At 45.9% G+C, this 24,931-nt stretch overlaps 2 protein-coding genes across 5 annotated transcripts in view; one reads left to right on the top strand and one right to left on the bottom strand.

Moving 5' to 3' along the window:
* Positions 1-3,735, top strand: part of WDR45B (WD repeat domain 45B) — a 38,490-nt gene extending 34,755 nt beyond the window's left edge. For 2 of the 3 annotated variants that reach the window (XM_081219701.1, XM_081219702.1), the window contains one exon: positions 113-3,735. In XM_081219701.1, the coding sequence (XP_081075827.1) occupies positions 113-219 (107 nt within the window). In that variant the 3' untranslated portion in view covers positions 220-3,735. The remainder of the gene's footprint in view (positions 1-112) is intronic. The other variant, XM_081219700.1, reaches the window with a different exon arrangement.
* A 10,579-nt stretch (positions 3,736-14,314) lies between these two features.
* The window catches only part of FOXK2 (forkhead box K2), a 71,592-nt gene continuing 60,975 nt past the window's right edge, over positions 14,315-24,931 (bottom strand). Inside the window, exon 9 of one of the 2 annotated variants that reach the window (XM_081219886.1) lies at positions 14,315-17,561. In XM_081219886.1, coding sequence (XP_081076012.1) covers positions 17,365-17,561 — 197 coding nt within the window. In that variant the 3' untranslated portion in view covers positions 14,315-17,364. The remainder of the gene's footprint in view (positions 17,562-24,931) is intronic. The other variant, XM_081219887.1, reaches the window with a different exon arrangement.

Below are 24,931 nucleotides of genomic sequence, written 5' to 3'. Positions count from 1 at the left end.
CCCCACCACCCACAGATCCCTCGGGGCTGCTCAGCCTCCACTCAGCCTGTGCAGTGAGCTCAGTGCAGGCTGCTTGCTTTTCACCCTGAGTGACACGGTCTCCTCTGCCCAGCGATCTGCGCGGACGGCAGCTACTACAAGTTCCTGTTCAACCCCAAAGGGGAGTGCGTCCGGGACGTGTACGCGCAGTTCCTGGAGATGACGGACGACAAGCTGTGACCCTCCACCAGGAGTGCGAGCACCACGGGCCCTGGGGGCCCAGCGGCCCCTCGAGCTCCTGGGACTGGTGGTGATGGGCTGGGGGGATGGCCTGGGACCTTGTTGCGAAGCCATACGTTGTCGTCTGTTTTCCGAAGCCAGACCTCCCGAGCCCAGTATTAAAGGAAGAATCTTCAGGGCACGTGGACACTCACGCCCAACTGCTGGCTTCACCTTTTGTTCAGCCGTGACGCTCACTTCATTGGTTCTGCCGCATCCGCCACCTGCAGCTGGGGCTCCGGACACACTGGGGGCACGCTGAAAAAAGGAGGGGCAAAGTGAAATTCGTTTGTGGCAACAGATTTCCTCATTTTTACTGAGTCTGTAACGGGGAGGTGAACACACGTGTAAGTGTTGGTTCTCACCAGGTTTAAATGGAACAGTCATACCGGCAGCCTTAGGAAGGAGGAAGGAAGCCCTTCTCCCGTCTAAACTGAAGAAAGGGCATAGGTCTGGCGTCTCCCTCGAGAGCTGCATGTCGTGCGTCCCCGCCTTTCTGGAGCCGCTGGAGTTGAGGCAGCACGACGCCCACGCTGTGAGCAGTGCCTGTAGCTCCCGGTGGACCTCGGTGTCACAGGGAGTTTCCCTGTTACTCGTAGACAACAGAGTAATGCATAGACTTTACAACGTAGTCATAGAAGAAAGCGTCACTTAATTTGGAGGATACCAAGGGAAACGGGCGTCTCAACAAAGCAGTGCCTGGTTTCTGTGGGCCTGGAGAGGATGCCTCGGCGGCCGATTCCACTTGCCTTTCTCACCATCTTCTCTCCCCATTTCTAATACTAGCTGCACACTAACATTCTGGGAATGAGAGGCACATACTTTTTTTAACATTTGGTAACTAAAATAGGTTATGGGCTCTATATTATTAGTAGTACTTGAGGTATATATTTAATTTTCTTAAATTCCCTTAAAACTTAATTTTATGTTTTGATTTCAGGTTGCAAACATTAAAATCTGCAGCAGCAAATTCTCAGTTTTGCCAGTTCTTTTACTGTCATGTAATCAACTAACTTTGTCTGTGGATTTCAATGTGAAGTATGCATGTTACTTTTATGTGTATTTAATCATGAAATTTAATTTTGCACACTTATTTGTAATGTTTCTTTTAAATAAAAATGACTAATTTTGTTGTACTCTGTACCCATCAAGGGAAAAGAATTGTATGTTACAAAACCAAAGCCCCGGTTTTAGAACCTCGTTGGACTGCAGGCTGTAGGAGCGGCCCAGTGCACTTACTGCCTAAACTGTCCAGGACTGCGTGGGGGCCAGGTGGACGCCCTGCTGCCCGTGTGGGTGGTGGCCTGGCTCGGGGAGCAGAGGGTAAGAGAGTGATGTTCGCGAGCGGTTTCCGTCGTCTCTGGTGTGGAAGCTCTGCCTGAAATCCCTTTGGGGGACACTCCGTTTGGGGGAGGCACCAGCGTGGTGTCGGGCCACCCGTCAGTGTCCATCTAACACTAGCCCTAACTTTGGCCCAGGAGTAGGAGGGGTCCTTCACGTTTATGTCGTCAGTAGTTTATATTTTCCCCGAATATAATCCCTTTCGTGTATCCACACATACATTAAACTAGGAAAAAAGTTCCTCCTCACGGTGTGTGGAGGTGCTGCAGGCTGGTGAGGAGCCAGTTCACTGGTCCAGGGGGAGGCTGTACCCAGGGCGACCTGCATGCTCGGCACCTACATTAAGAGTCCACAGTGTGGGAGCAGGTCCTGCCTCTGCCACGCCGGGCACAACCTTGCCTCCTTTATAAAATGACAGAACAGGGACGTCCTGGGTGGTGTGGATGACCACCACCAAGGGGCTCTGGTTTGTCTTCTTGGGGTTTCCCTTCGCGATGGTGAAGACACCACGTCTCACCTGGGAAATGCCCTGGACGAGGCTTCCAGAGAGCAGGGTGAGGTCTGGAAGTCTGAGGCGGCCAGGCACCGCCCACCCTCCCCAGGCCTGTGCGCGTGGCCTCGCTTTACCCTCTCAGGGACGTGGCAGGAAGAGCCATCCCTGGCGAGCAGGCTGTCGGATGAACCTTCCTCGGTTTATTTAGGACAGCGGCAGACTTGGTTTTTCAAATTGATAACCACTGTTTGTCACCTTATTTAGAGAAAGGGGGTTGCTGTAAGCCAGGGCCGCCTCCAATTCCTCCCTCAAGCTGAGTCCTGCCGGCCCCTGAATGTGGGTACAGAGGGACACAGACATAAAAGTCCTGTGTCCAGGGCTTCCACAAGCCCCACTTGGTGGCCGGGCTGGACAGGCCTGGTTTGTTTCTCCCCCATGTGTCCATGTGAATGAACATCCAGGAACCGCCTCATGGGGCCCTGCTCACTGGGCTCTTCTGCCAGCTCTCCAGGCCGTGGGCGGAGGGGGCTCCGGCGTCTCCGGTGGGGACGGAGCCCTCTGCGCCCTGCAGCCTCCACCCCCTCCCCCTGCCCCTGGCCTGTCTGTCCCTTTAGTCCTCAGTGGCAGTGCCCCTGCTCACTGCGGCCTGGAGGGTGAGGCCTGCTCCCCTCCTTACTCTGCTTGTGAGACCAAAGCTGCTCATGTTTGCATTTCTTTTTCTGCAACCAAACCAAACATCTGGATGATTTCACACAACTTTGTCCCTGGCCTCTTTCCTTTCTTTCTGTAAGAGGCATTTGAGCAATTACAGTACTTTTGGAACTTGTGCTGAAATTTTCCTCTTCAAAATGGATCAGAAAATACTGACCAAAATACAAGATGTTCATTGTAAGAAAAGAACACATAGAAGAATGTAAAGTTGGAATCAAAATCGCCCTGAGTTGCCGTCTCCAGAGAAGACTACTCTCGGAAAGCCCACGCCTTCTGGGGTGAAGTCTGTAATTCTCAGCAGCATTATAGGGACCATTCTTTAACTTTTCACAACTCGTGAGCATGTCAAAACATACTGTAATTGCCTGAAGATGCCTATTTGTATTTTTTGCTTTTATAGACGTTTTGGAAATGGAAATCCTTGTGCATACATGTTTACACACTTGTCCACCTATTTCTTTGAATAGAACTGGAATTGCCAAGCCAGAGGATCTGCACGTATAAGATTTAGTATGTTTGCCCCCTTGCCTGCCATGATTCTGTCAGCTTCAACAGCCAACACCTCACATGCTCACCAGGACCAGGCTCTGAGCACGAGCTTTTTAATCTTTGATGGAGGAAAAAAGATCTCCGATTTCTAGCCAGGTTGAACATTTGGAATACCTTTGCTGGGCATCCGTAATTATTTTGTAAATTGCTTACTCATGCCTTCGACTATATTTCTGTTGGTGTATTTTGTCTGTTTTGTTTATGAGAGTTTTTAAAATAATCACCCCTTGTCGTTTTTTTCACTTTGTGTTTATTTCAGTTTGAGGGGTTTTACTTTGCTGTATATGTGTATCTTTGGATTTTTACATAGTCTGATCTATCAGCCTTTTTCCTTTATGGTTTCTAGTATTGGCTTGTGATTAAAACAAAACATTTTTCACTGGGTTCGATGTACAGGTCTTATTTTCATAATTCAGTCTGAGCGTGATTTCCAAACACGTAGTGGGGGAAAGGGCCTCATCTTCCTGCACTGGTGGGTGAGGCATTGCTCAAGCCAAGCCAAGCCAAACCAAGCCAAGAGTGACTCAACCCCAGGTCCTCTTCCTGCCCTGGGTTGTGGTATCTCATCCACCTTAGCATTCTTTTCTGGTCTGGATGAAAATTATGCAGTTGCCCTACTACAATGCCATCTATCAACTGATTCATTTGTTACCCACGGACTTACTGTACTACTTCACAGGGAACTATGTTCTGGTTACATGGCTCTGCTGATCTTAAGCATCCTTAAGCATTTTTTTCCCAGATGAACTTTAAATGGAATAATAGCTAAAAATAAAATTTTATTGGAATTCCAAAAACTCAAAAATGATTGTTTCTGAAGTGCTGAGGGACAGAATGTATCAGGATTTAATAAATATTTTCTCCTCAACAGTAGCGTGCTAATATCACTGAGGACGCCGTAAGTGCACTGTCATTTGTATTTGTTTGTTTCTAATGACAAAGCTGTTCAACTTGTGTGGAAAGAAGCTGCGGGTCTTCCTTTTGTTCTTCCTGTGTCCTGTTTCAATATGATAAAAATTATTGTATGAAATTACAATTTGGAAACTATGGTATGTCTACATTTGGTTTTCTTTGTGTTTATCATGCATGGGGCTTACTGAGCTTCTTGAAACTAGATTTATGGCTTTCATCAAATTTGTGAATTTCAGCCATTTCCTCAAATAATTCTTCTGCTATAATTCTTCTTTGTCTCTTTCCTATTGGGATTCAAGTACACATGTATAACACCTTATATTGTCCCACTCTGATCATTGAGGCTGTTCATATAGTTTTTACAGTATTTTTTCCTGTTTTTAAAAATAGCATTGGGACTTCCCTAGTGGCGCAGTGGTTAAGAATCCACCTGCCGATGCAGAGGACACGGGTTGGATCCCTGGTCCAGGAAGATCCCACATGCTGCAGAGCAACTAAGCCCATGCGCCACAACTACGGAGCCCATGTGCCACAGTTACTGAAACCTGTGTGCCCAAGAGCCTGCGTGCTGCAACTACTGAGCCCGTGCACTGCAATTACTGAGCCCACGTGCTGCAACTAGTGAAGCCCACGCACCTAGAGCCCGTGCTCCACAAGAGAAGCCACTACAATGAGAACCCCATGCACCGCAACAAAGAGTAGCCCCCGCTTACCACAATTAGAGAAAGCCTGCGCGCGGCAATGAAGACCCAATGCAGCCAAAAAATTTTAAAATTTTTTTAAATTAAAAAAAATTAGCATAATTTAAACTATCATTGAATACCACTAAATGACCTATTACTGCCCACTCTGCTTTCAAGACTACCATGTACTTTAAACTTTAGATGAATGTCAGTTCTAAAATTAGTTTCTAATTCTTAACTAAGCTTTTTCATTTGCTCATTCACATGAACAATCTTGACGTCCTTGTGCATATTTATAGGACATAAGTTAAAATCTTTGGTAATTCTCACATTTGGATTTTCTCAGAGCAAGTCTCCATTGATTATCTCATATTCTGTGTACGAGTCACATTAACCTGTGTGTCTAGTACTTTGGGGTTGTACCTTGGACATTGCAAATGGTATGTATGTTGTTATGGATTCTGTTATGTTTCTCTGAAAAATGGAGGTTTTTTTCTTTAAGCATTTAAGCACTCTGGACCCACCTGAATAGTCAAGATGAGAGTGAGGCAGACGAGGTGCTGAGAGCACCAAGTTTAAGGAGGCGCATGCTCTCAGCTTCATGCCACTGGGAATGGTTGTGTCATTTTGTCTGATGGTCTCTTACTCTGTTAATGTGGTGAATCACATTGATTTTTTTAAATTAGTTTTTATTTTTTTTTGGCTGTATTGGGTCATCGTTGCTGCACGGGCTTTCTCTAGTTGTGGCGAGCAGGGGCTACTCTTGCAGTGTGTGGGCTTCTCATGCGGTGGCTTCTCTTGCTGTGGAGCACGGGCTCTAGGCGCACGGGCTTCAGTAGTTGTGGCACATGGGCTCAGTAGTTGTCGCTTGCAGGCTCTAGACCGCAGGCTCAGTAGTTGTGCACGGCCTTAGCTGCTCCGTGGCATGTGGCATCTTCCTGGACCAGGGCTCGAACCCGTGTCCCCTGCATTGGCAGGTGGATTCTTAACCTCTGCACTACCAGGGAAGTCCCAAGACTATATTTCTTGTCATTCGTGATCACTGAAGTCTGTTACTTTAGCTTGTGTTCAGCTAATGTTTTGTCACAGATTTCCTTACATTTCTGGATCCAATAAGATTTTTTTAAAAAAGAAGCTATTCTGCCCTTTTAAATCACCTGACCCATGCTGCCAGGGAAGCTACTTCAGTTTGTGGGTGTTGAAATAATGGCCAGATTCTGAACCAGCCCCTCAGCAAACCGCCAGGCAGATTAAAATACACAACTCAAATTTTTGGAGGAGAAAGTCCCTATTGTCCACCCTGGCTTCAGCAAGCTGTACCAGGAACGTGGGGTGCTGTCCCCATGGCTGCCTGCCAAAAGGCTGGATGATGGAGGATGGTAGTTGCTACATGAAATGCCAAAATACACTGAAATTTACCAGCCTTTCTATATGGAGCACTCCCCTGGATATTGCACGTGTTTGCATAGACTCCATAGTTCCAAAATAGTTAATTCAGACAGTTCTTACAAGCTCAGTAGTTGACTTGATGGGGGGACAATTCCTGGAGCTTATCTATGTCGGAAGGTTTTGAATTACAAATTCAATTTGTTGACAAGTCTATTCAGTCTACCTATTTCTTTAGTAAATTTGGTAGTTTGTGTATTTCGAGGAATTAGTCTGTTCCATCTAAGATGTTAAATTTATGAGCACAGTTTTTCATAGGATTCCTTTATTATCCTTTTTACAGATGTGGATGTGGTATGAAGCCTGAAATTAAGGTTCAGCATTATGTGCTGGCTTAACATTTGGTTCAGCTGGGAAGGCCTGGAATGGCCTAACTACAAGTTCCGCTACCCACTCTACTTCCATGGATAAAGGCCCCCCAGCCAAACAACTCTCCTTATCAAACAGAACAGGTGCAGTTCCTGCTTATCCCTGAGTAAGCATTTTCAGTTCCCTTCCCGCTCATGGGGTTATTCAAACAATCACATCCTCCCATGGGAACGGGGTCCCCCACCCTGGATACTACAAAGCCTGCCTCCTGTAGCCCTAGGTTGTTCACTGTGTACCCAAGTGACACCCATATGGTCCTACTTGGCTTGCAGTGTCCTCGGGTGTGAGTATGTGTGACTGATAAACTACAGTTCATCTTATCTGGCCAGTGTCATAGTGTCACGTGCAGCCACCCCCATGTACACAGGGTGGCCACCCCATGTACATAACAGGGCGAATAGGTGGTAAGTAGAGCAACAGAGCTCATCAGAGAGAGCCCGTCTCTCATTCCTGATAGTGGTCATTTGTATCCTCTCTTTTTCCTCAGTCATTCCAGCCGGAGTTAATTTGTTGATCTTTTTTTTTTTTTTTTTCCAAAGAATCAGCTTTGATTTCATTGATTTTTTTCCTCAAATTTATTTTTTCAATTTTTGCTGATTATTTGCTATGGGTTATATTCATTCTTTTCTAGTTTAAGGTAGAATTGCAGATGACTGAATTTTAGGTTTTCTTTGTGCTATAAAATTCCCTATAAACACTTTTAGCTGCATTTCACAAATTTGATATATTTTCATGTTCATTCTGTTACAGTTATTTTCTAATTCCCTTTAAGACTTCCTCTTTGAATCATGGATTATTTCAAAATATGATGTCTAATTTCAAAACGTTTGAGGATTTAAAAATTATCTTTATTATCGATTCCTAGTTTAATTCCCTAATTGTCAAAGAGCATACTATGTATGATTTTAATTCTTTAAAGTTTGTAAGTTTTGTTTTATGACCCAAGATTTGGTCTATATTGGTGAATGTTCCATGTGCATTTGAAAAGAATGTGTATTCTGTTGAGCAGAATGCTCTATCAATGACAATTACATTGACTGGTGTTGCTCAGAGCTTTTATAGCCTTGCTGACTTTATACTTATTTTATCAATTACCTAGAGAGGAGTGTTGAAGTATCAAAATGTAATGTGGATTTATTTATTTTTTTAGTTCTTTCAGCTTTTGCTTCATTTATTTTGTTACGTTGTCTTGCAGAATTGCTCCTTTTATCATGATGAAATGCCGGTCTTTATCAGTGATAACTTTCCTTGGTTTGAAGTCTGCTCTGTCTGAAAATAAAGTAACTACTCCTGGGAATTCCCTGGCGGCCCAGTGGTTAGGACTCCGTGTTTTCACTGCTGAGGCGTGGGTTCAGTCCTGGTCAGGGAACTAAGACCCCTCAAGCCACGCATCACCGTCAAAACAAAAAACAAAAAAACTACTCCTTTTTTTTTTTTCATCAATTTATTTGTTTTTATTTTTGGCTGTGTTGGGGTCTTCATTGCTGTGCACGGGCTTCTCATTGTGGTGGCTTCTCGTTGTGGAGCACAGGCTCCAGGTGTGCAGTCTTCAGTAGTTGTGGCACACAGGCTCAGTAGTTGTGGCACGCAGGCTCAGTAGTTGTGGCTTGCGGGCTCTAGAGCGCAGGCTCAGTAGTTGTGGCGCATGGGCTTAGTTGCTCCACAGCATGTGGGATCTTACTGGACCAGGGCTTGAACCTGTGTCCCCTGCATTGGCAGGCGGATTCTCAACCACTGTGCCACCAGGGAAGCCCCTCCTACTTTCTTTTGATCAGTGTTAGCATGGTGTCTTTTTCTCCATTAATTAATTAAATTTATTTATTTTGGTACTCGGGCCTCTCACTGCTGTGGCCTCTCCCGTTGCGGAGCACAGGCACCGGATGCGCAGGCTCAGCGGCCATGGCTCACGGGACCAGCCGCTCTGCGGCATGTGGGATCTTCCTGGACTGGGGCACGAACCCGTGTACTCCCAACCACTGCACCACCAGGGAAGCCCCCATTAATTTACTTTTAATCTATATTAAGTGTCTTTATATTTAAAGTTTCTTGTAGACAACATATAGTTGAGTCTTGTTTTTTGATCCACTCTGACAATCTATGTCTTTTATTGGTATATTTAGACCATTGATGTTCAAAGTGATTATTGATATAGTTGGATTAATATCTACCACATCTGTTATTGTTTTGTATTGTTGTCCTTGTTTTTTGAAAATGTTTTGCCTAGGTAGTTGTTTTTTGTTTGTTTTTTGCATTTATCCTGATTGGTATTCTCTGAGCTTCCTGGATCTGGGGGGAAATTCTCATTCATTCTTGTTTCAAACATTTCTTCTGCTCCTTTCTTTCTGGTACTTCCATTTTCTCTAGTACTCCTATAACACATAGGTTATACCTTATGTAGCTGCCCCACGGTCCTTGGATGTTCTGCTTTTTTTTTTCCCCCCAGTCTTTCTTCTCTTAGCTTTTCACTTGTGAAAGTTTCTATTGATGCATCCTGAAGTGCAGAGATTCTCTCCTCAGTTGTGTCCAGTCGACTAGCAAGCCCATCATAGAAATTTCTGTTACAGTGTTCTTTATAGTTCTTTTGAAGGATTTCCATCTCTACGCTTACATCGCCTGTTTGTTCTTGCACGCTGTCTACTTTATCCATTAGAGTCCTTAACATATTAGTCCTAGTTGTTTTAGATCCCGTCTGATAACACCAACATCCCTGCCGCGATGCTTGCTCTATCTCTACAAATTGTTTTCCTTTTAGTTAATACTTGTAATTTTTTCTTGACAACTGGACATGATGGACTGGATAAAAGGAGCTGCTGTACACAGGTCTTCAGTGACGTGGTAAGGTGCGGGATGGGGGTGAGGCAGGGCAGCGGTGTACAGTCCTGTGGGCAGGTCTCACTCAGTCTTAGTGAGCCTGTGCCTCTGGGCTATGAACTGCATAAGAGTTTCTCAGGTATTCTTCCCTCTTAGGTGGGACAGGGTGGCTAGAGTGGGTTGGTTGGGAATTTCCCTTTTAGATCAGGTAGGCTCTGCTTAACTCTTTCCTCCTGAAGGCAGGCCTTGTTAAGAATGCAATACTCTAGGGACTTCCCTGACGGTCCAGTGGTTAAGACTTCACCTTTCAATGCAGGGGGTGTAGGTTTGACACCTGGTCAGAGTGCTAGGATCCCACATGCCTTGTGGCCAGAAAACCAAAAAACATAAAGCAGAAGCCATATTGTAACAAATTCAATAGACTTTAAAAATGGTCCACATCAAAAAAGAACCTTAAAAAAAAAACAAACAGTGCTCTGGTCTATTTCAAACATGATTCCTTTCCCTTCCCCTGTTTTTTTCCAATGTTTTCTGTGAGAACCTGGTTGAGCTTCTGGAAGTAAAATGTACAGAAGTGTGGGGAACCCCTAAGACTGGGTTCCCCTGGGGCACTAACTCTGAGTTGTCCAGCAGTTGACTGCTCACAGGGCAGGTTTTTGTAGCCCGGCACTGGTCCCCGTGGTAGTCTCCACTCCTGTGCTCGCCCGTCTGTCTCTCCTGTCTTGGGGGTCGTGGTTTGCCCTGCACCCTCACCTCTCTTAGCTCCAAGACGAGTTGTTGATTTTTGGGCTGTTGCACTATTTACATGTTAGGAGGAAGTGGCAACTCCCCAGCTCCTTACATGTGGAACCTGAAACCGAAGTCCCTGCTTCATGTATTTTGAGGCACTGTTGTTGGGTGCTTGGAACCCTAGGGCTGTTGTGCACGTTGACCCTGTATCATTATGTAATGTCTTTATGTCTGATAGTGTTCCTTATTCTGAGGTCTACTTTGACATTAATATAGTCTCTCCAACTTTCTTTCGAGTGTTCGCAGGATATACTTTTTCTATCCTTTTACTTTTAACCTATCCAAATTATTTAAAGTAAGTTGGGTCTTATTTTTTGATCCAATTGACACACTCTTAATTGGTCTATTTAGACTATTTATATTTAATGTAATTATTGATAAGATCCTACCATATTATTGTTTTTTGCTTGTCCCCTCCCCTTTGGTTTCCTGTTCTCTGCCTTTGTGTTATTTCAAAAAAATTTTAGCATTCCATTTTAATTTACCTTTTAGATTTTTCCTTTACCTTTGTTTGGTATTAGTGATTGCACTAGTGACTACAACAGACAAAGCTAGCTTTTCAGTCTACTTCAGAATGTTTTACCACTTCCATGTAGAAATGTAGAGACCTACAAACCTTTGCCTTCCTCCTTTATATTGTACTTTTGTCAATATGTGTTGTTTACATACACTGAAAACCCTGATAGACAATGTTAAAACTTTTACATTGGAAAGTTAGAATATTTTAAAGAATTTAAGAGGAAAAACTAGTTATTATAGTTGCCCAGATATTTACCGTTTCTGTTGATCTCTTCCTTCATTCCTCAAGTTCCAAAGTTTCTCTGCTATTATTTACTTTTTGCCTGAAGAATGTCCTTTAGCATTTCTTTTTGAGCAGCTCTACTGGTTAAGAATTCTTAGTTTTCCTTCATCTAAGAATATCTTTTAATCTGCACTCCTGATATTTTCTCTGGATATAGTATTCTAGATTGACAGTTACCTTAAGCCCTTTAAAAATTTTCTAGTCATAGGGCCTCCATGGTTTCTGATGAGAAATTTGTATTCAGATTGTTACTCTGTATGCAATAAGTCACTTTTCTTTGGGTGCTTTCAAGATAAAATGTTTCCAGTTTCAGTAGCCAGTGGTATGGCTTGACATGGTTTTTCTTTGAGTTTATCCTATTTGGAGCTTTGTGAATCTTTACAATTACATCTGGGACATTTTTAGGCATTGTTATTATTATTTTAAAAACACCAATGTCTTTCTCCTTTTGCTGTGAATTCATTAACCCAGGGTACATTTGATCTTTTTATATTGTTCCACAGGTCCCTGAGGCTAAGGTTCGTTTGTTTCTGAGCATTTTTCTGTTGATCCACCGAATTTTTCATTTGTTAATTTTAAGTTCTGTAGCTTTCGGTTCAAGAGCATTTGCCCATTCTTCATGAAGTTTGGTTACAATAATTAAAGCCATAGAAAGCTAATGTCCTTTTCTGATTATTCCAACATGCTTAAGTTGACATCTCTTTTCTTTCCCCTTAAGAGATTTTCCTGGCTCTTTGTACACTGAGTAATTTTGAACTGTATTCTAGACATGGTTCATTTTATGAATCTCTGAGTCCTATTTAAACCCTGTAGAGAATGTACAATCTTTTTTTTTTTTTTAAGCAGGCAAATAACCTGGCTAGGTTCAGAATAAATGTGCTGACCTGCCCTGCCCTCTGTGGGTTGTGGTCAGTTGTTGGGGGTCAATTGTTTCCCAAGCTCTGTAGTGCTATTTGGGGCCATTCTTCATGGGAGTTCAATTAATAAAGCCTTTGCTTTGCTTCCTGAGTCAGTTCCAGGCATGTGCAGCTGAGGGTGAGTCCAGGATGCCATACACAGCCCTAGAGAATCTTTCTCTAACTTCCTGTCTCCTAGGTACCCACTTTCCTGGCCCTTGGCTAAGTCTCAGGCTTTAGCCTCCCTGTGACATTGCACATTCCTTGGGGCCAAAGAAAAGTATTTCTCCCTCCTGCCCCCAACTTCTTTGGACTAGAAATGTCCCCGTTCCCAGTTCCTCTTCTCTGAGTCCTCAGTGTCTCCAGGGCTCCTGCTTACAGGTATACAGTTGTGTGATTCCCCTCCACGTGTCCCACAGGGGCCCCCTTCCCCTGTGAGGGGAAGGCTTCTCTTAGGTATTCTGATGTTCATTCCTAACATGCAGTTCTGATACTCAGGCTGTCCTGGAGTCTACATCAGGAGATACAAGAGGGGAGAAAAATTCAGGAAAATAATCACCACGTTGGTTGTTCTTCCAGTTTTAACCCCCTTGCTATTTCTTTTTCAGAGGACTGTGACAGTTGCTTTATTTATTCAGCCAATGGGTGGGACACAGGGGCAGAGACCTCAGAAAGACATTTCTAAAATCAGAAAATTTTGTGCCCACAGGTTTAGTCATCTCATCAGAGATCACCTGAGAGACCCATGTTAAAATCTAATTTTGTATTGCTATGGATGTAAACATGGAGGGGTAACAACAAGAGGCAGTATTCCACAGAGACCTACGGTGAGTGCTGGCCAACAGGCTACAGTTTAAATCACTACATACTATGGGTTCTTTCACCTCCTATATTTAGGCCTGAACTTACCATATGGCAACTGCACATAGCTTCATGACATGCCCCAATGCCTTCCTTTATTTTTGGGCCGTGCCGCATGGCATGCGGGATCTTAGTTCCCTGATCAGGGATCAAACCTGTACCTCCTGCTGTGGAAGCTCGGAGTCCCAACCACTGGACCACCAGGGAATTCCCTTCTCTGTCTTCCTTACAGACGAAATGTGGCCTAAATGTGGGCCTCCCCGCAATAACTAACATGGCTTTTGCTACATGAAAGACCTCTTATCAGAGTTACTGAATTGTTTCCTATACCTGAAGGCCTCCTGCCTTCAACATCTTTTTCTTGGGTAAAGGTAGGTTATCCTGTAGGATAGCTCTTATTAGACTCAGTTTAACTTCAACAAGGTGACCCTGATGAATTACCAGAGGAGCTTTTCCTGAGTGAGAAGGGGGAGGTAAGACCTAATGCACTTTAAAGCATCTATTAATACAAACGGGACCGCACCTAAAGCCCGCGCTCCGCGACAAGAGAAGCCACTGCAATGAGAAGCCCGCACACCACAACGAAGAGTAGCTCCTGCTTGCTGCAACTAGAGAAAGCCTGCGCACAGCAACGAAGGCCCAACGCAGCCAAAAATAAATAAAATAAAATAAATACATTTGTTAAAAACAACAACATGGACAACAGATCTGAAAAAAACATTTAGGAATGCTCCCTTTTGTTGGGAGAGAGAGTCTCAGTACACAAAGAGCAGTTCTTTTATGCTAATAGAACTGTTTTTACACTAGGGCATCAATGTCAAGAACAAACCTCCATGTGAACACTCTGTGCTTGAGCTTCATTTAGCTCCCAAAGGGGACTTCGGGTCATTTCAGTATTCCTCCTTCCTCTTACTACCCCTCAGGACATCAGCAATCCATACCACAGACTTTCTAGTAGCCGGACAATCCAAGTGTTAACAGTGTGGGGACCGGAATACCCATGTGCCTAGTTAGACAAGATTTTCGTCTCATGGGAGGATGTATCTCAGGCTGTTTGCAATGATCTTTCTCAGGCTGAGAAGCAAGTCTGCAGAAGAAATGGCAGCTACAACCAGAACCTCAAAGTAAGTTTGAAAACTCTTAACATGATGGACTGAAAGCCAGCAAGACTGTTATCGCTGCCTGTGACCCAATGCCCTTTTCACATGCAAACACTCAATGCCCCCTCTCTTCTGGTGGAGTCAAAAAGCCTGAACTGCTGTCCTCACAGCAGCTCCTTCGAATATTCGCTCCAGTGCGCTAGGCCTTTGGTGTGCTCAGAGAGCCTATGAAAAAAGCACAAGAGCAGTGCCTGCTTAAGCTTATCAAAATGACAATGATACTCTGTATTCAATTAAAATTAATAAAAATATTTTATTGAATTTCAGGAACTTGGTTCTTTTAAAATTTCAAATCTTTGCACACAAATCACCACTATACCTGCTAGAATAGTGGAGGTTAGGACTTGAAGATTGTCACTCGTCTCCTTGTGTAACATAGCACAGATCCCAAGTCCTGACACGCCCCACCCCCTTCTGACCGTGACCCCGCCTACTCTGTTCTAGGAGAGGACGGACGAGAGGTGTGATGCATTTAAGGAGCTCAGCTGTCCCGAGTGGAGACTCAACTGACGTGAGAGGAAGATTAATCCAAAAACCATGCATAGACACCTTGGGATGCACCACATCACTTGGATCACATGTGAGTTTCCCTTTTGTATTTTTGTCTGGTTCAGGGCAAAGCTGCTGAAATGAAATTTCTAGTCCCTGAGGGAGCTCAGAAGTTTGGCAGAAGTCAAAGGAGAGACTTTTTGAAATGAGACATTTAGGAACCACCGGTGGACAGCCGGGTGGGAGTGAATTGCAGTGTGACTGTTGATGTAGCACCAGGCATCAAGTGGGGCCACAAGGACACAAGCTCAGTGACTCCTGGGTGTTGAAGGGCTCCTGGGGATTCAAAGCTAAATTAAAAAAAGTTTTTAAGTGCCCAGGACACGGTAGTTTGTTAATCTATGTTTTCCTTTCCCTGCCCTCTCCTTGATATTCTTAAATTCCTATGTGCCAGTGTATGAGCCAAATGAATCAGACAGAAGGAAAAAGGAAAGAGAATGCCCCACCTTTGAAAAAGGCATGCTCTAGCTCCCAGCAGCAAAAACTATCCTTCTCCCTTCTTTACATTTGAGAACAGGGTACTTTTCTTACCTATAAACCAAGCAGAAATCCCTCCAGGCCCATAACGTCTACATTTTAGGCTCAGAAATAATCAACTGATGGACTGGGCTTATGCAGGGAAAATCTACCCGAGTCTTTCTGGACGGTTGTGGAGATGCGTCTCCTGGAGGACACACAAGGCATTGGCTTAGTGTTGCCCAGGCCATCTCCCCATCAGGGTGGTCTTGTCCACTCACCTCCCCAGAGCTTACGGTTAGGGGGCTGCAGTGGCCATGACTAAGAGGTCTGGAGCACTCAGTGGAGTGACCCAATCAATCCCACATGTAGGACACAGCAGATCCAAATTATTTGCAAATTGCAAACCTTCTGAGTAAAAAGGAAAAGAAAATACATTCCAAGGTACCTGTGCAGTGCCTGGGAGATGCAGGGTGCCGCCCTGAGGCGCTCTGACCCACCCGTGCTTCAGTCTCTGCAAGTTAGAGTGTGCCACCGTCACACACGGGGTCTCGTTCACAGGAGGGTTTCGTGTTTATTGTTTAAATGGCTGAGTTATAAATCCAGCTAGTGTGCAGTAATTTCATAATTTTTAATATGCATTATCTGCAACAACATTGTGACAGCTCCATACCGTGGATTGACACACAATACTTAGAACAGGTTTATCATATTTGGTCTTTAGGTAAATAATAAATGTTTTAAAATTGCCTAAATATACCATTCTGAGCTGTTTCATTCCACCAGGAAAATACAGGGGTTTTTTCCTCTCTTTAAAAAAAAATTAAATACCAAAATAACTACATTTAAATAAATAATGTTATGACGATGACATTTAAAAATTCACAATAAGGCCAAAGCCCTCTTTCTGTTTGCATGCTGCTCAGCTCTGACCCCCAGAACCCTCTGGAAAGGTGAGTGGCTTTCTTCTGGAGGAACATGGGCTGAGGCCGTGCGGGCCTCCTACTTCTCATTCTCTCACCTTTCCTTCCTTTCCTTTCGCTTTTATTTTTTGTAGGAGAGAAGTCAGCCTTAGTGCTGAATTCAGTTCTAAAAGGTTGAGGGGAATTTCCTATTACAAATCAGAAAGCAACCTAGGTGTTTCCAATGCTTACCCGGACGGAGGGTGCCTGCTTCCAAGACCCTTGTATTAACAGGCAGCTTCTGCTCCACCCCAGCAGCTGCTCCTGCCATGAGGGGGGCAAACCGCACCATCATCGGGTGGCCGGCTGGTCGGGCGATGCCGAGAGCTGGTGACGGCACCTAAAATAGCGAACGTGCCACGGAGAGATCTGTGATGTTTGTTTGAAAAGGGTGTGTGATAAAAGATTGAATCTTTTTTTCCAAATGAAGAAGTAAATAGTTCTTTTGTTTTAAACATACACAATACATAGGAGACTTGTTTTACTTAGAGTGGAAAATTATGCCAGGGACAAAGTCAACACAAAGGAACAAACAACAAAAAGTAGCAAGAAAGAGAAATGGGTAAGTAAGTGCAGCTCCGCGAGCCTGGCAGCTCTTTCCGTCAGGGTTACAAGTGGCCCGCGGGTGTCCGTCTGTGTGTCTGTCCGTCTTACACACGGAAATGGAGGTGGATTAAATTCATCAGGTAACTGCTCTAACGTGGAAAATTTGTAGATGTCAAGTAGCTCCATTTAACTTAAACAGGACAGACAAAAGTAAATCATTCCATAGGCTGAAAACAAACAACAAAAACAAACAAACTACTTTGTTTCTTCTCCCCAAATGAAATCCACACAAAAGGTCCTGTGTGATTCCAAAATTACCAGAGTAGAAATGGAGTGATCTGAAATGTCAAAGACCCCATTATTTTGTAAAGAAAGAAAGTACACCTCAAAATATTCTAATTCCACATGTGAACAACAAAATACTGTCTTGTCTACTGGCGGCGGGGTGGCTCCGGCCCAGCAGGCCTGCTCGCACCGGGTGCGTCCTCCCTCAGAAGGACTGAGTATCTACTCGGAACTAAGCTGAGCACTGGGCGGGGAGACACTGCCGGAGCCCAGCTTTGCTGCGTGTGGTTTTGTTCAGGGGTGACTTCAGTCTTTAAATGAAGGAGTTTTAAGGCCACCTGGGTTTGTGTTTCCAGTGCTGAGGTGAAGTCCAACCACAGGGCCCTCCACCCACCGAGGGAACGCGCTCTGAGCGTCGGTGAGAGGCAGTGTCTCCTTTTGGCACCACAGAGTTGACGTTAAAGTGAGAAACACTCTCCCGGCCGCTAGTTCTGGACGCCCTTCTCCCGCACGGCTGCCGGTGGCGCATCCATGCTCAGGGCGATGACGAGGCCCTCACCATCTTCTGTCTTGACCCGCTTTAGCTCTGGCTGCTCCGCCGGGTCGCCGTTCTGGCGCTTGGTGGGCAGGGAGGCCGACGCTGAGGCGTGTGTCGCCAGCATGTGCAAGGGACTCGCCGCTGCTGTGGAGAGACAGTGAGTCAGCGCCCATGCTTCTGGGTGGACCCTCGTCCCCGCCAGACCCCTGGGGATCAGAAACGCCCCCACACGTTAACCGCGTGAACAGTGAGTCTTTTTATGAACAGCTGGCATCTGTTTATTGCCGTGTGCTGTCTTGCTGAAGCAGGAGGAGGGGTAAAGGGACTAAGGCAGAGGTGGGGCACAGAGCAGATAGCTTTGCTATTTTGGCTCAAGGGCCACTGCCGGCTTCTCCCCAAGGCAGAGTCCCTAAACCCAGAAGGGGATCGGAGTGCAGCAAGCCTGCATCTGAGCCACATACCTTCTCCCGAGCCTGTTGGGAGGGAGCCTGCGAGCACCGGGCCGGCTTCCCCACACCCCTCCACCCGAGCCCTTCTTCTCTCCAGTCTTCATCACAGAGGGGCCCTTCCCCCTCATGGGGCTCTCACTGGGCACAAGGGTCTCCACCACCTCTGATCTCACCTGCCTCGTGCTCTGCACAACCAGGCAAACTTGTCGTCCCACACCTGGAAGTGCCACTTCCTCCAAGGGGGAAAGCATGCCTGGGCTGGGAGAAGCCTGGAGCTATTCCACTCAGGGGGGGTTCGGGTGAGTGGGGGGTGGGATGTGTGCTGGAGGAGGCACAGTAACCTGGCGAAGCAGCATCCTGTCCAGGAAGACCCCTGCCCTCCCACCCCAGGCCCTTGTGCCCCGAGGGAGGTTTAGGACCGTGGCAACAGGTGGCCAGATGGAGAAAGATATGTGCACAAAGAGCCGGAACAGCAACCCCGTCTCCTGGGCATGCCTGAGTCCCAGCAGTGACACACGTGCTGTCCTGCCACACTGATGTCAGTAACTAGACGTTATGGCTGCTGCAATCATGACAGTCTGCTCTGCATGCTGCATAAGAGCTGTAAGTATAAGGAGTTTACACCAAGGTTTATAACTTTAGGTATTTTAACATACCGCTTTAGCTGGCACAGGGGGATTACAGAATTTCCTCTCAAGAAATGGAACTTGAAGCTACTAAGTGAAGAGATGAGGGAGGGTCTACAAAATGAAAGAGACAGGAAGCCACGGGACACAGACTGAGGTCAAAGAAAGGGGAGCTCTGACACTACCAGGATGCCAGTGTCCCCACTCTCATCTCCAGATTCAACACCATTCCAATTGAAAGTCCCAGTAGGATTTTGTGTAGGAAAATTTCACGTGGCCATGCCTTTAGGGAACAAAGGGACCAGCAGCTGGACCCTGGTTAACATGGGGCCTCTGACCACCTCCAGTGTCATCTCTCAAGAACGACTGCTGTGTCACTTTCCTGAATAAGGGCATGTGTGGCGCTGGGACAGCACTGCCGCGGAGCCTGGGTTCTTCCAGCAGGACACACGCTTCATTGCTGCAGTCCATGGCAGAGACCCAGAGCCCTGGCTAGTCTAGGAGATGCCCCACAAAATTCTGGCTTGAATAAATGCTATTTCAGGCGGATGTAGTGGCTGTAGAATCAGAGCAGAATGGAGTTAACGGTAGATCAGTGCAAACGGTCAAAGCCTGAAAAATGATGTGACTGGAAGAAGGGGCTGGTGTGCTGGGGCGGGGCAGCGGAGAGCAGGGCCTGCTGTCCGGGAGGCAGGGATGTGGGTGGAGCCTGGGCCCCAGATTCCTGGCCAGGCTGAGCAGGGTCTTCTGCTAACCATGAACTGCAAACCCTTAAGAAAGGTGACAGAAAGAAAAGGAAAGGACCAGGACAGTGAGGTAGACTGAGGAGTGGGCAGAGGAGATATCTCAGCAGGAAGACTGCAAAGGGGCACTCAGGCCCCAGTGAGCAGGTGGGACGCCACCTAAGCATGGCGTCGGCCCAAGACTCCATATCCAACCAAAATGATGAGGCGTCGTTGAAGAAATAACACAGCCATAACCATGCTAGTGAACCACACATGTGCAACTGTGACTGAGGCCAGGGCCAAGAGCCCACCTCACAGCTGGACTCATCCTACCTCTCCACTTCCCATGAACACTGGGCATCAAAATGCCAGGCTTTCCTTTCCATGCCCTCCTCATGCCCATGGTGGCAGTAACTGTGAAGCACGTCCCTGGGGAGACAGGCTTCCTTTCCCAAGGGTGAGAGGGCAGCTGTGACAATGTGCTGCACCGGGGCGCTCTCGAGAGGCCACACAGAGCAGGGAGAGCACCATGTTCCCGTTGGGGGTACTCTGCCCTCAGTCACATGGTGCCTCAGCAGGAGGGTGACAACTCCAGGGTCACTTTCCAAGGGGACGCCAGGCACCATCCTGACCCCTCTCGCCCCCCACCCATCTAATTAGCACTGTCTGTGTACATGGGCAGAGGCCAGCAGCTCCAACCTGGATGGTGGCATGGCCTCCCGGCTGATCCCCTGAAGCCTCCTTGTGGCTGTGAATGCCCCTGAAATACCCATCTTAGGCTTGGACACTCGTTGGTCCCCCAGCTTGCCCGTTTCCCACACCAGCAGCCCCTGGCCCTGCAGGTCTCCCTGCCAATGCACTGTCCCACCCAGTTTCCTGGCTGTGTCCTGGGATGCACTCTCCACTCAGGCAGAGACTCAACTCCCATCCAAGCATAATGCATGGACACATTTCCTGCTATAGCCCAGCACCACTGCTCCTAAGAGATGCCTGACACGGCTGTGAGTGAATCAGTGCCTAAAGCTGAGCCATACCAGGTGGGATACCAAGCTGGCAGGTGCTGAGCTGCTGTCCCGGGGAAACACGGGGTAGGGCTTGTCAACTGATCAACACATACCTTGTTTTATGTGGTTTTTGATTAAAGACGACTTAATCTATACTGTTGATCCATTAACACTGAACTCATGCCTGTACTTTCTCCATAAGGCATGTCACAGCCTTCTGTGCCTAGAACACTCCAGGCCTTTTCAGAACCATGCTCCAAGTTCACTTTAAACAGCAAAACCGGGACTTCCCTGGTGGTGCAGTGGTTAAGAATCCACCTGCCAATGCAGGGGACACGGGTTTGAGCCCTGGTCCAGGAAGATCCCACATGCTGCGGAGCAACTAAGCCCCTGCGCCACAACTACTGAGTCTGTGCTCTAGAGCCCGTAAGCCACAACTACTGAGCCCGCATGCTGCAACTACTGAAGCCTGTGCACTTAGAGCCCAGGCTCCGCAACAAGAGAAGCCACCGCAATGAGAAGCCTGTGCACCACAATGAAGAGTAGCCCTTGCTCACCACAACTAGAGAAAGCCCACGTGTAGCAACGAAGACCCAACGCAGCCATACATACATAGAGTTTTATAAAAAAACCAAATAGAGGGAAGGGATGTGGGAACAGATGTATATGTATGACTGATTCACTTTGTTATAAAGCAGAAACTAAAAAAAAAAAAAAAAAAAACCAAACAGCAAAACCACCAACAAAAATTACAAAACACGAAAAACATGGCCCTAAGAAACAGTGAGTAGGACACGTGTTCACAGTGGGAGCTGAAATGAGGAGGAGGGGCACTGCCGAGTTGTGCTCGGCCGGGAACCAGCATGCTGAACTCGAATACTTTGCTGCTCTGCACAAGCCCGCAAAGGACTGTGAAATCAATACAATGAGTATTGATCTGGGAGTTATAAGTGAATTTCAGTGATCTGCAAGAAATCTGCAAATATGGAATCCACGGATACAGGCTCAAGTGCGTGGGACCACCTACCAGGAGTCCCACCGAGCAGCAGCCTCACACGGGGTGGGTGTTGCGGATGCAGAGGCAGAGTGATGCCCCGGAGGAGCTGGCGCTGCCTCACGGCTAACCTGGCCGCGCCCTGCCAAGTCCAAGCAGCTCCTCCCCTTGCGCCAGCGGAAGACAGTGCTGGTCCGGCGGGCGCTCTGCCTGTTGCTACCACAACCTGCAAGTGGTTCCCGAAGGACGCTGGGGCAAGTCAACAGAGCACACCACCGGGCAGATAGAGAAGGCTCCCACAAAACGCTTTCACCCCCTCAACACCTAGCAGGGCCTGGACCCCAGGGCAGCACAGGCTGGAGGCCGGGGTCACTTTCTGTGAGAAGGAATAATACCTGTGAGCACAGGGGAGACTATTTAGGACAACAGGTGAAACGCTGGTCAAACGAGGACGCTGTCTGCAGGGTAAAGACACCTTTCCTCCCGAGACCACTGCCCCACAAGATGGAGGTCTAGGGTAGCAGAGTCTCCACAAAAATGGACTGAGTACCTGTGACCAGAGCTGTGGTCCAGTGCAGAAGAGGCTGAAAAGTGGCCAGAGCATGTTGGGTTCAACCAATGGAATACACTGTTTTAATAGACTAAAGGAGAAACGACTATCTTAACACATGACCATCTTAACACAGAAAAAGTATGTGACAAAATTCAACACCCTTTCATGATAAAACTACTCAGCAAACCAGGAATAAAAGGAAAAGTCCTCAACATAGTAACATGTATGATAACCCACAGTTAAATCAGCTTCAATGGTGAGAGACTGGATGCTTTCCCCAAAATCAGGAACAAGACAAGGATGCCCGCTTTGCCACTGCTAGTCAACACTGCATTCGAAGTCCTACCAGGGCAGCTGGGCAGGAAAGGGGAATAAAAGGAATCCAAATGGGAAAGGAGGTAAAACTATCTCTACTGGCAGATGACATAATCTTTATATATAGAAAATCCTAACAAATCAACATAAGGAAACCCCCTAATCAAAAAGTAATACATGGGGCTTCCCTGGTGGCGCAGTGGTTGAGAGTCCGCCTGCCGATGCAGGGGACACGGGTTCGTGCCCCGGTCCGGGAAGATCCCACATGCCGCGGAGCGGCTGGGCCCGTGAGCCATGGCCGATAGGCCTGCGCGTCCGGAGCCTGTGCTCCGCAACGGGAGAGGCCACAACAGTGAGAGGCCCGCGTACCACAAAAAAAAAAAAAAAAAAAAAAAAGTAATACAATCAGGGCTTCCCTGGTGGCGCAGTGGTTGAGAGTCCGCCTGCCGATGCAGGGGACGTGGGTTTGTGCCCCGGTCCGGGAAGATACCACATGCCGCAGAGCGGCTGGGCCCGTGAGCCATGGCCGCTGAGCCTGCGCGTCCGGAGCCTGTGCTCCACAACAGGAGAGGCCACAACAGTGAGAGGCCCGCGTACCACACACACACACAAAAAGTAATACAATCAATTAATATTCGTTTTTGAATTCAGCAGATTTGCAGGGTACAAGGTCAACATGCAAAAAAATCAGTTGTATTTCTATACAGTAGCGATGAACAATTTCAAAAGAAAATTATGAAAACAATTCCATTTAGAAAAACATTCAAAAGAAATAAAATAGGAAGAATTTTAACCAAGACTTAAACACTGCAAGACTTATATACTGAAAACTATAAAACATTGTTGAAGAAATCAAAGACCTAAATAAATGGAAAGACATTCCATGCTCAAGGATTAGAGAACTTAATATCATTAAGATGGCAATACCACCCAAAGTAATCTACTGATTCAATGCAATCCCTATCAAAATCCCATTTTCTCCCCCAGAAATGGAAAAGCTGGTCTTAAAATTCACATGGAATTGTAAGGTATACAGAATAGTCAGAACATTCTTGAAAAAGAATGGTGGACTCACACTTCCGGATTTCAAAATTTCCTACACAGCTACAGTAGTCAAAACGGTGTGGTGTTGGCATAAGGGTAGACACGAAAATCAATGAAATAGAACTGAGAGAAATAAATGCATACATCTGAGGTCAACAGATTTTCAACAGTGGAGCCAAGACCATTCAACGGGGAAAGAACAGTCTCTTCAACAAGTGGTGCTGGGACAACTGGATCTCCACATGCAAAACAATGAAGCTGGGCCCTCACATTATATACAAAAATTAACTCAAAATGCATCAAAGACCTAAACGTAAGAGCTAAACTATAAAACTCTTAGCAGAAGAAAACACAGGAGTCTAAGTGTAAGTCTTCATGACCTCAGATGTGGCAATGAATTCTTACATATGACACCAAAAGCATAAGAAACAAAAGGGAAAATAAACTGGACTTCATCAAAATTAAAAACTTTTGTGCATTAAAGATACTATCAAGAAAGTGAAAAGACAAACCCATTGAATGGAAGAAAATATCTGCAAATCATATATGGGTATCCCCCCACGTCCCCCTTTGCCAAAGTTCCCTTTATGCCACTTCACTTTTATGAAAGACCTACATTAGTACCCATTTTTGATAATGGACAGAAATCTGAAGAGGATTTTCACTTTTATGGAGAAAGGCAAAAAGCAAACACGGCGTTTACCATGTGTTTTGCAGCGCGCCATCAGAGGCAGCAGCACCCCAAGCAGTGGGTGACATTGCCAAGCTCCTCCCCAGGGATCCTGCTCCACCGCAGCACCAAGCCGCCAGAGCTCTGAACTGTGTCTCTGAGTGTCTGTGCTCTACCTTGACTCACTGTGTGCGTCTGTTAGGTTTCACAGGAACTCTCTACTTTGGATAGCAGGGGAAACCTGTATCTGATCAGGACCTAGTATCCAGAATATATAAAGAGCTCCTATAACTCAACAACAAACAACCCAATTTAGAAAAAAAGTCTAAGGATTTAGACATTTCTTCAGAGATGCTATACAAATAACCAACAAGCACATGAAAAGATGCTCAACACCATTAGTCATGGGGAAAATGCAAATCAAAGCCACAATGAAGAGTAAGATGGCCATGATCAAAAAAAAAAAGGAGAAAATACCAAGTGAGGATGTGGACAAATCAGAACCTTTGCACATCATTGAGGATGGAATGGAAAATTGTTGTGGCTGCTGAGGAAAACAGTTTGGTGGCTACTCAATAAATTAACAGAGAATTACCATACAACCCAGTAATTTCATTCCTAGGTATACACCCAAAAGAAATTAAAACAAGGACTCAAACCAATACTTGTATATGAATGTCACAGCAGCAATATTCCCAATAGCCAGAAGGTGGAAACAACCAAAATGCCCATCAACTGATGAATGAATAAACAAAATGGAAACATATTCAGCTAAGGAATGATGTACACATGCTACAACATGGATGAACCTCAAAACATTGTGCTAAGAGGCCAGCTAAGAAGAGCCACAATTCATACGATTCCATTCACAGGAAATATCCAGTACAGGTAAATCCACAGAGATGTAAAGTACATTAGTAAGTTAAGTGGGGAATGGGGACTGAGGTAAGTGGGGAATGGGGAGTAACTGCTTAATGGTTGTGAGATTTCCTTTTGGGGTGATGAAAATGCTTTTCAACTAGTTAGAGGTGATGGCTTCAAAATACTGTGAATGTACTTAATGCCACTGAACCACATACTTTAAAATGGTAAACTTTATATTATGTATATTTTATTGAATACCACAATTTAAAA

The sequence above is a fragment of the Mesoplodon bidens genome, assembly GCF_964165515.1.
Source record: "Mesoplodon bidens genome assembly, chromosome: 19".
Lineage (NCBI taxonomy): Eukaryota > Metazoa > Chordata > Mammalia > Artiodactyla > Ziphiidae > Mesoplodon > Mesoplodon bidens.
Note: the sequence above shows the minus strand (reverse complement) of the source record. Positions and strands in the feature narration are given on the sequence as shown.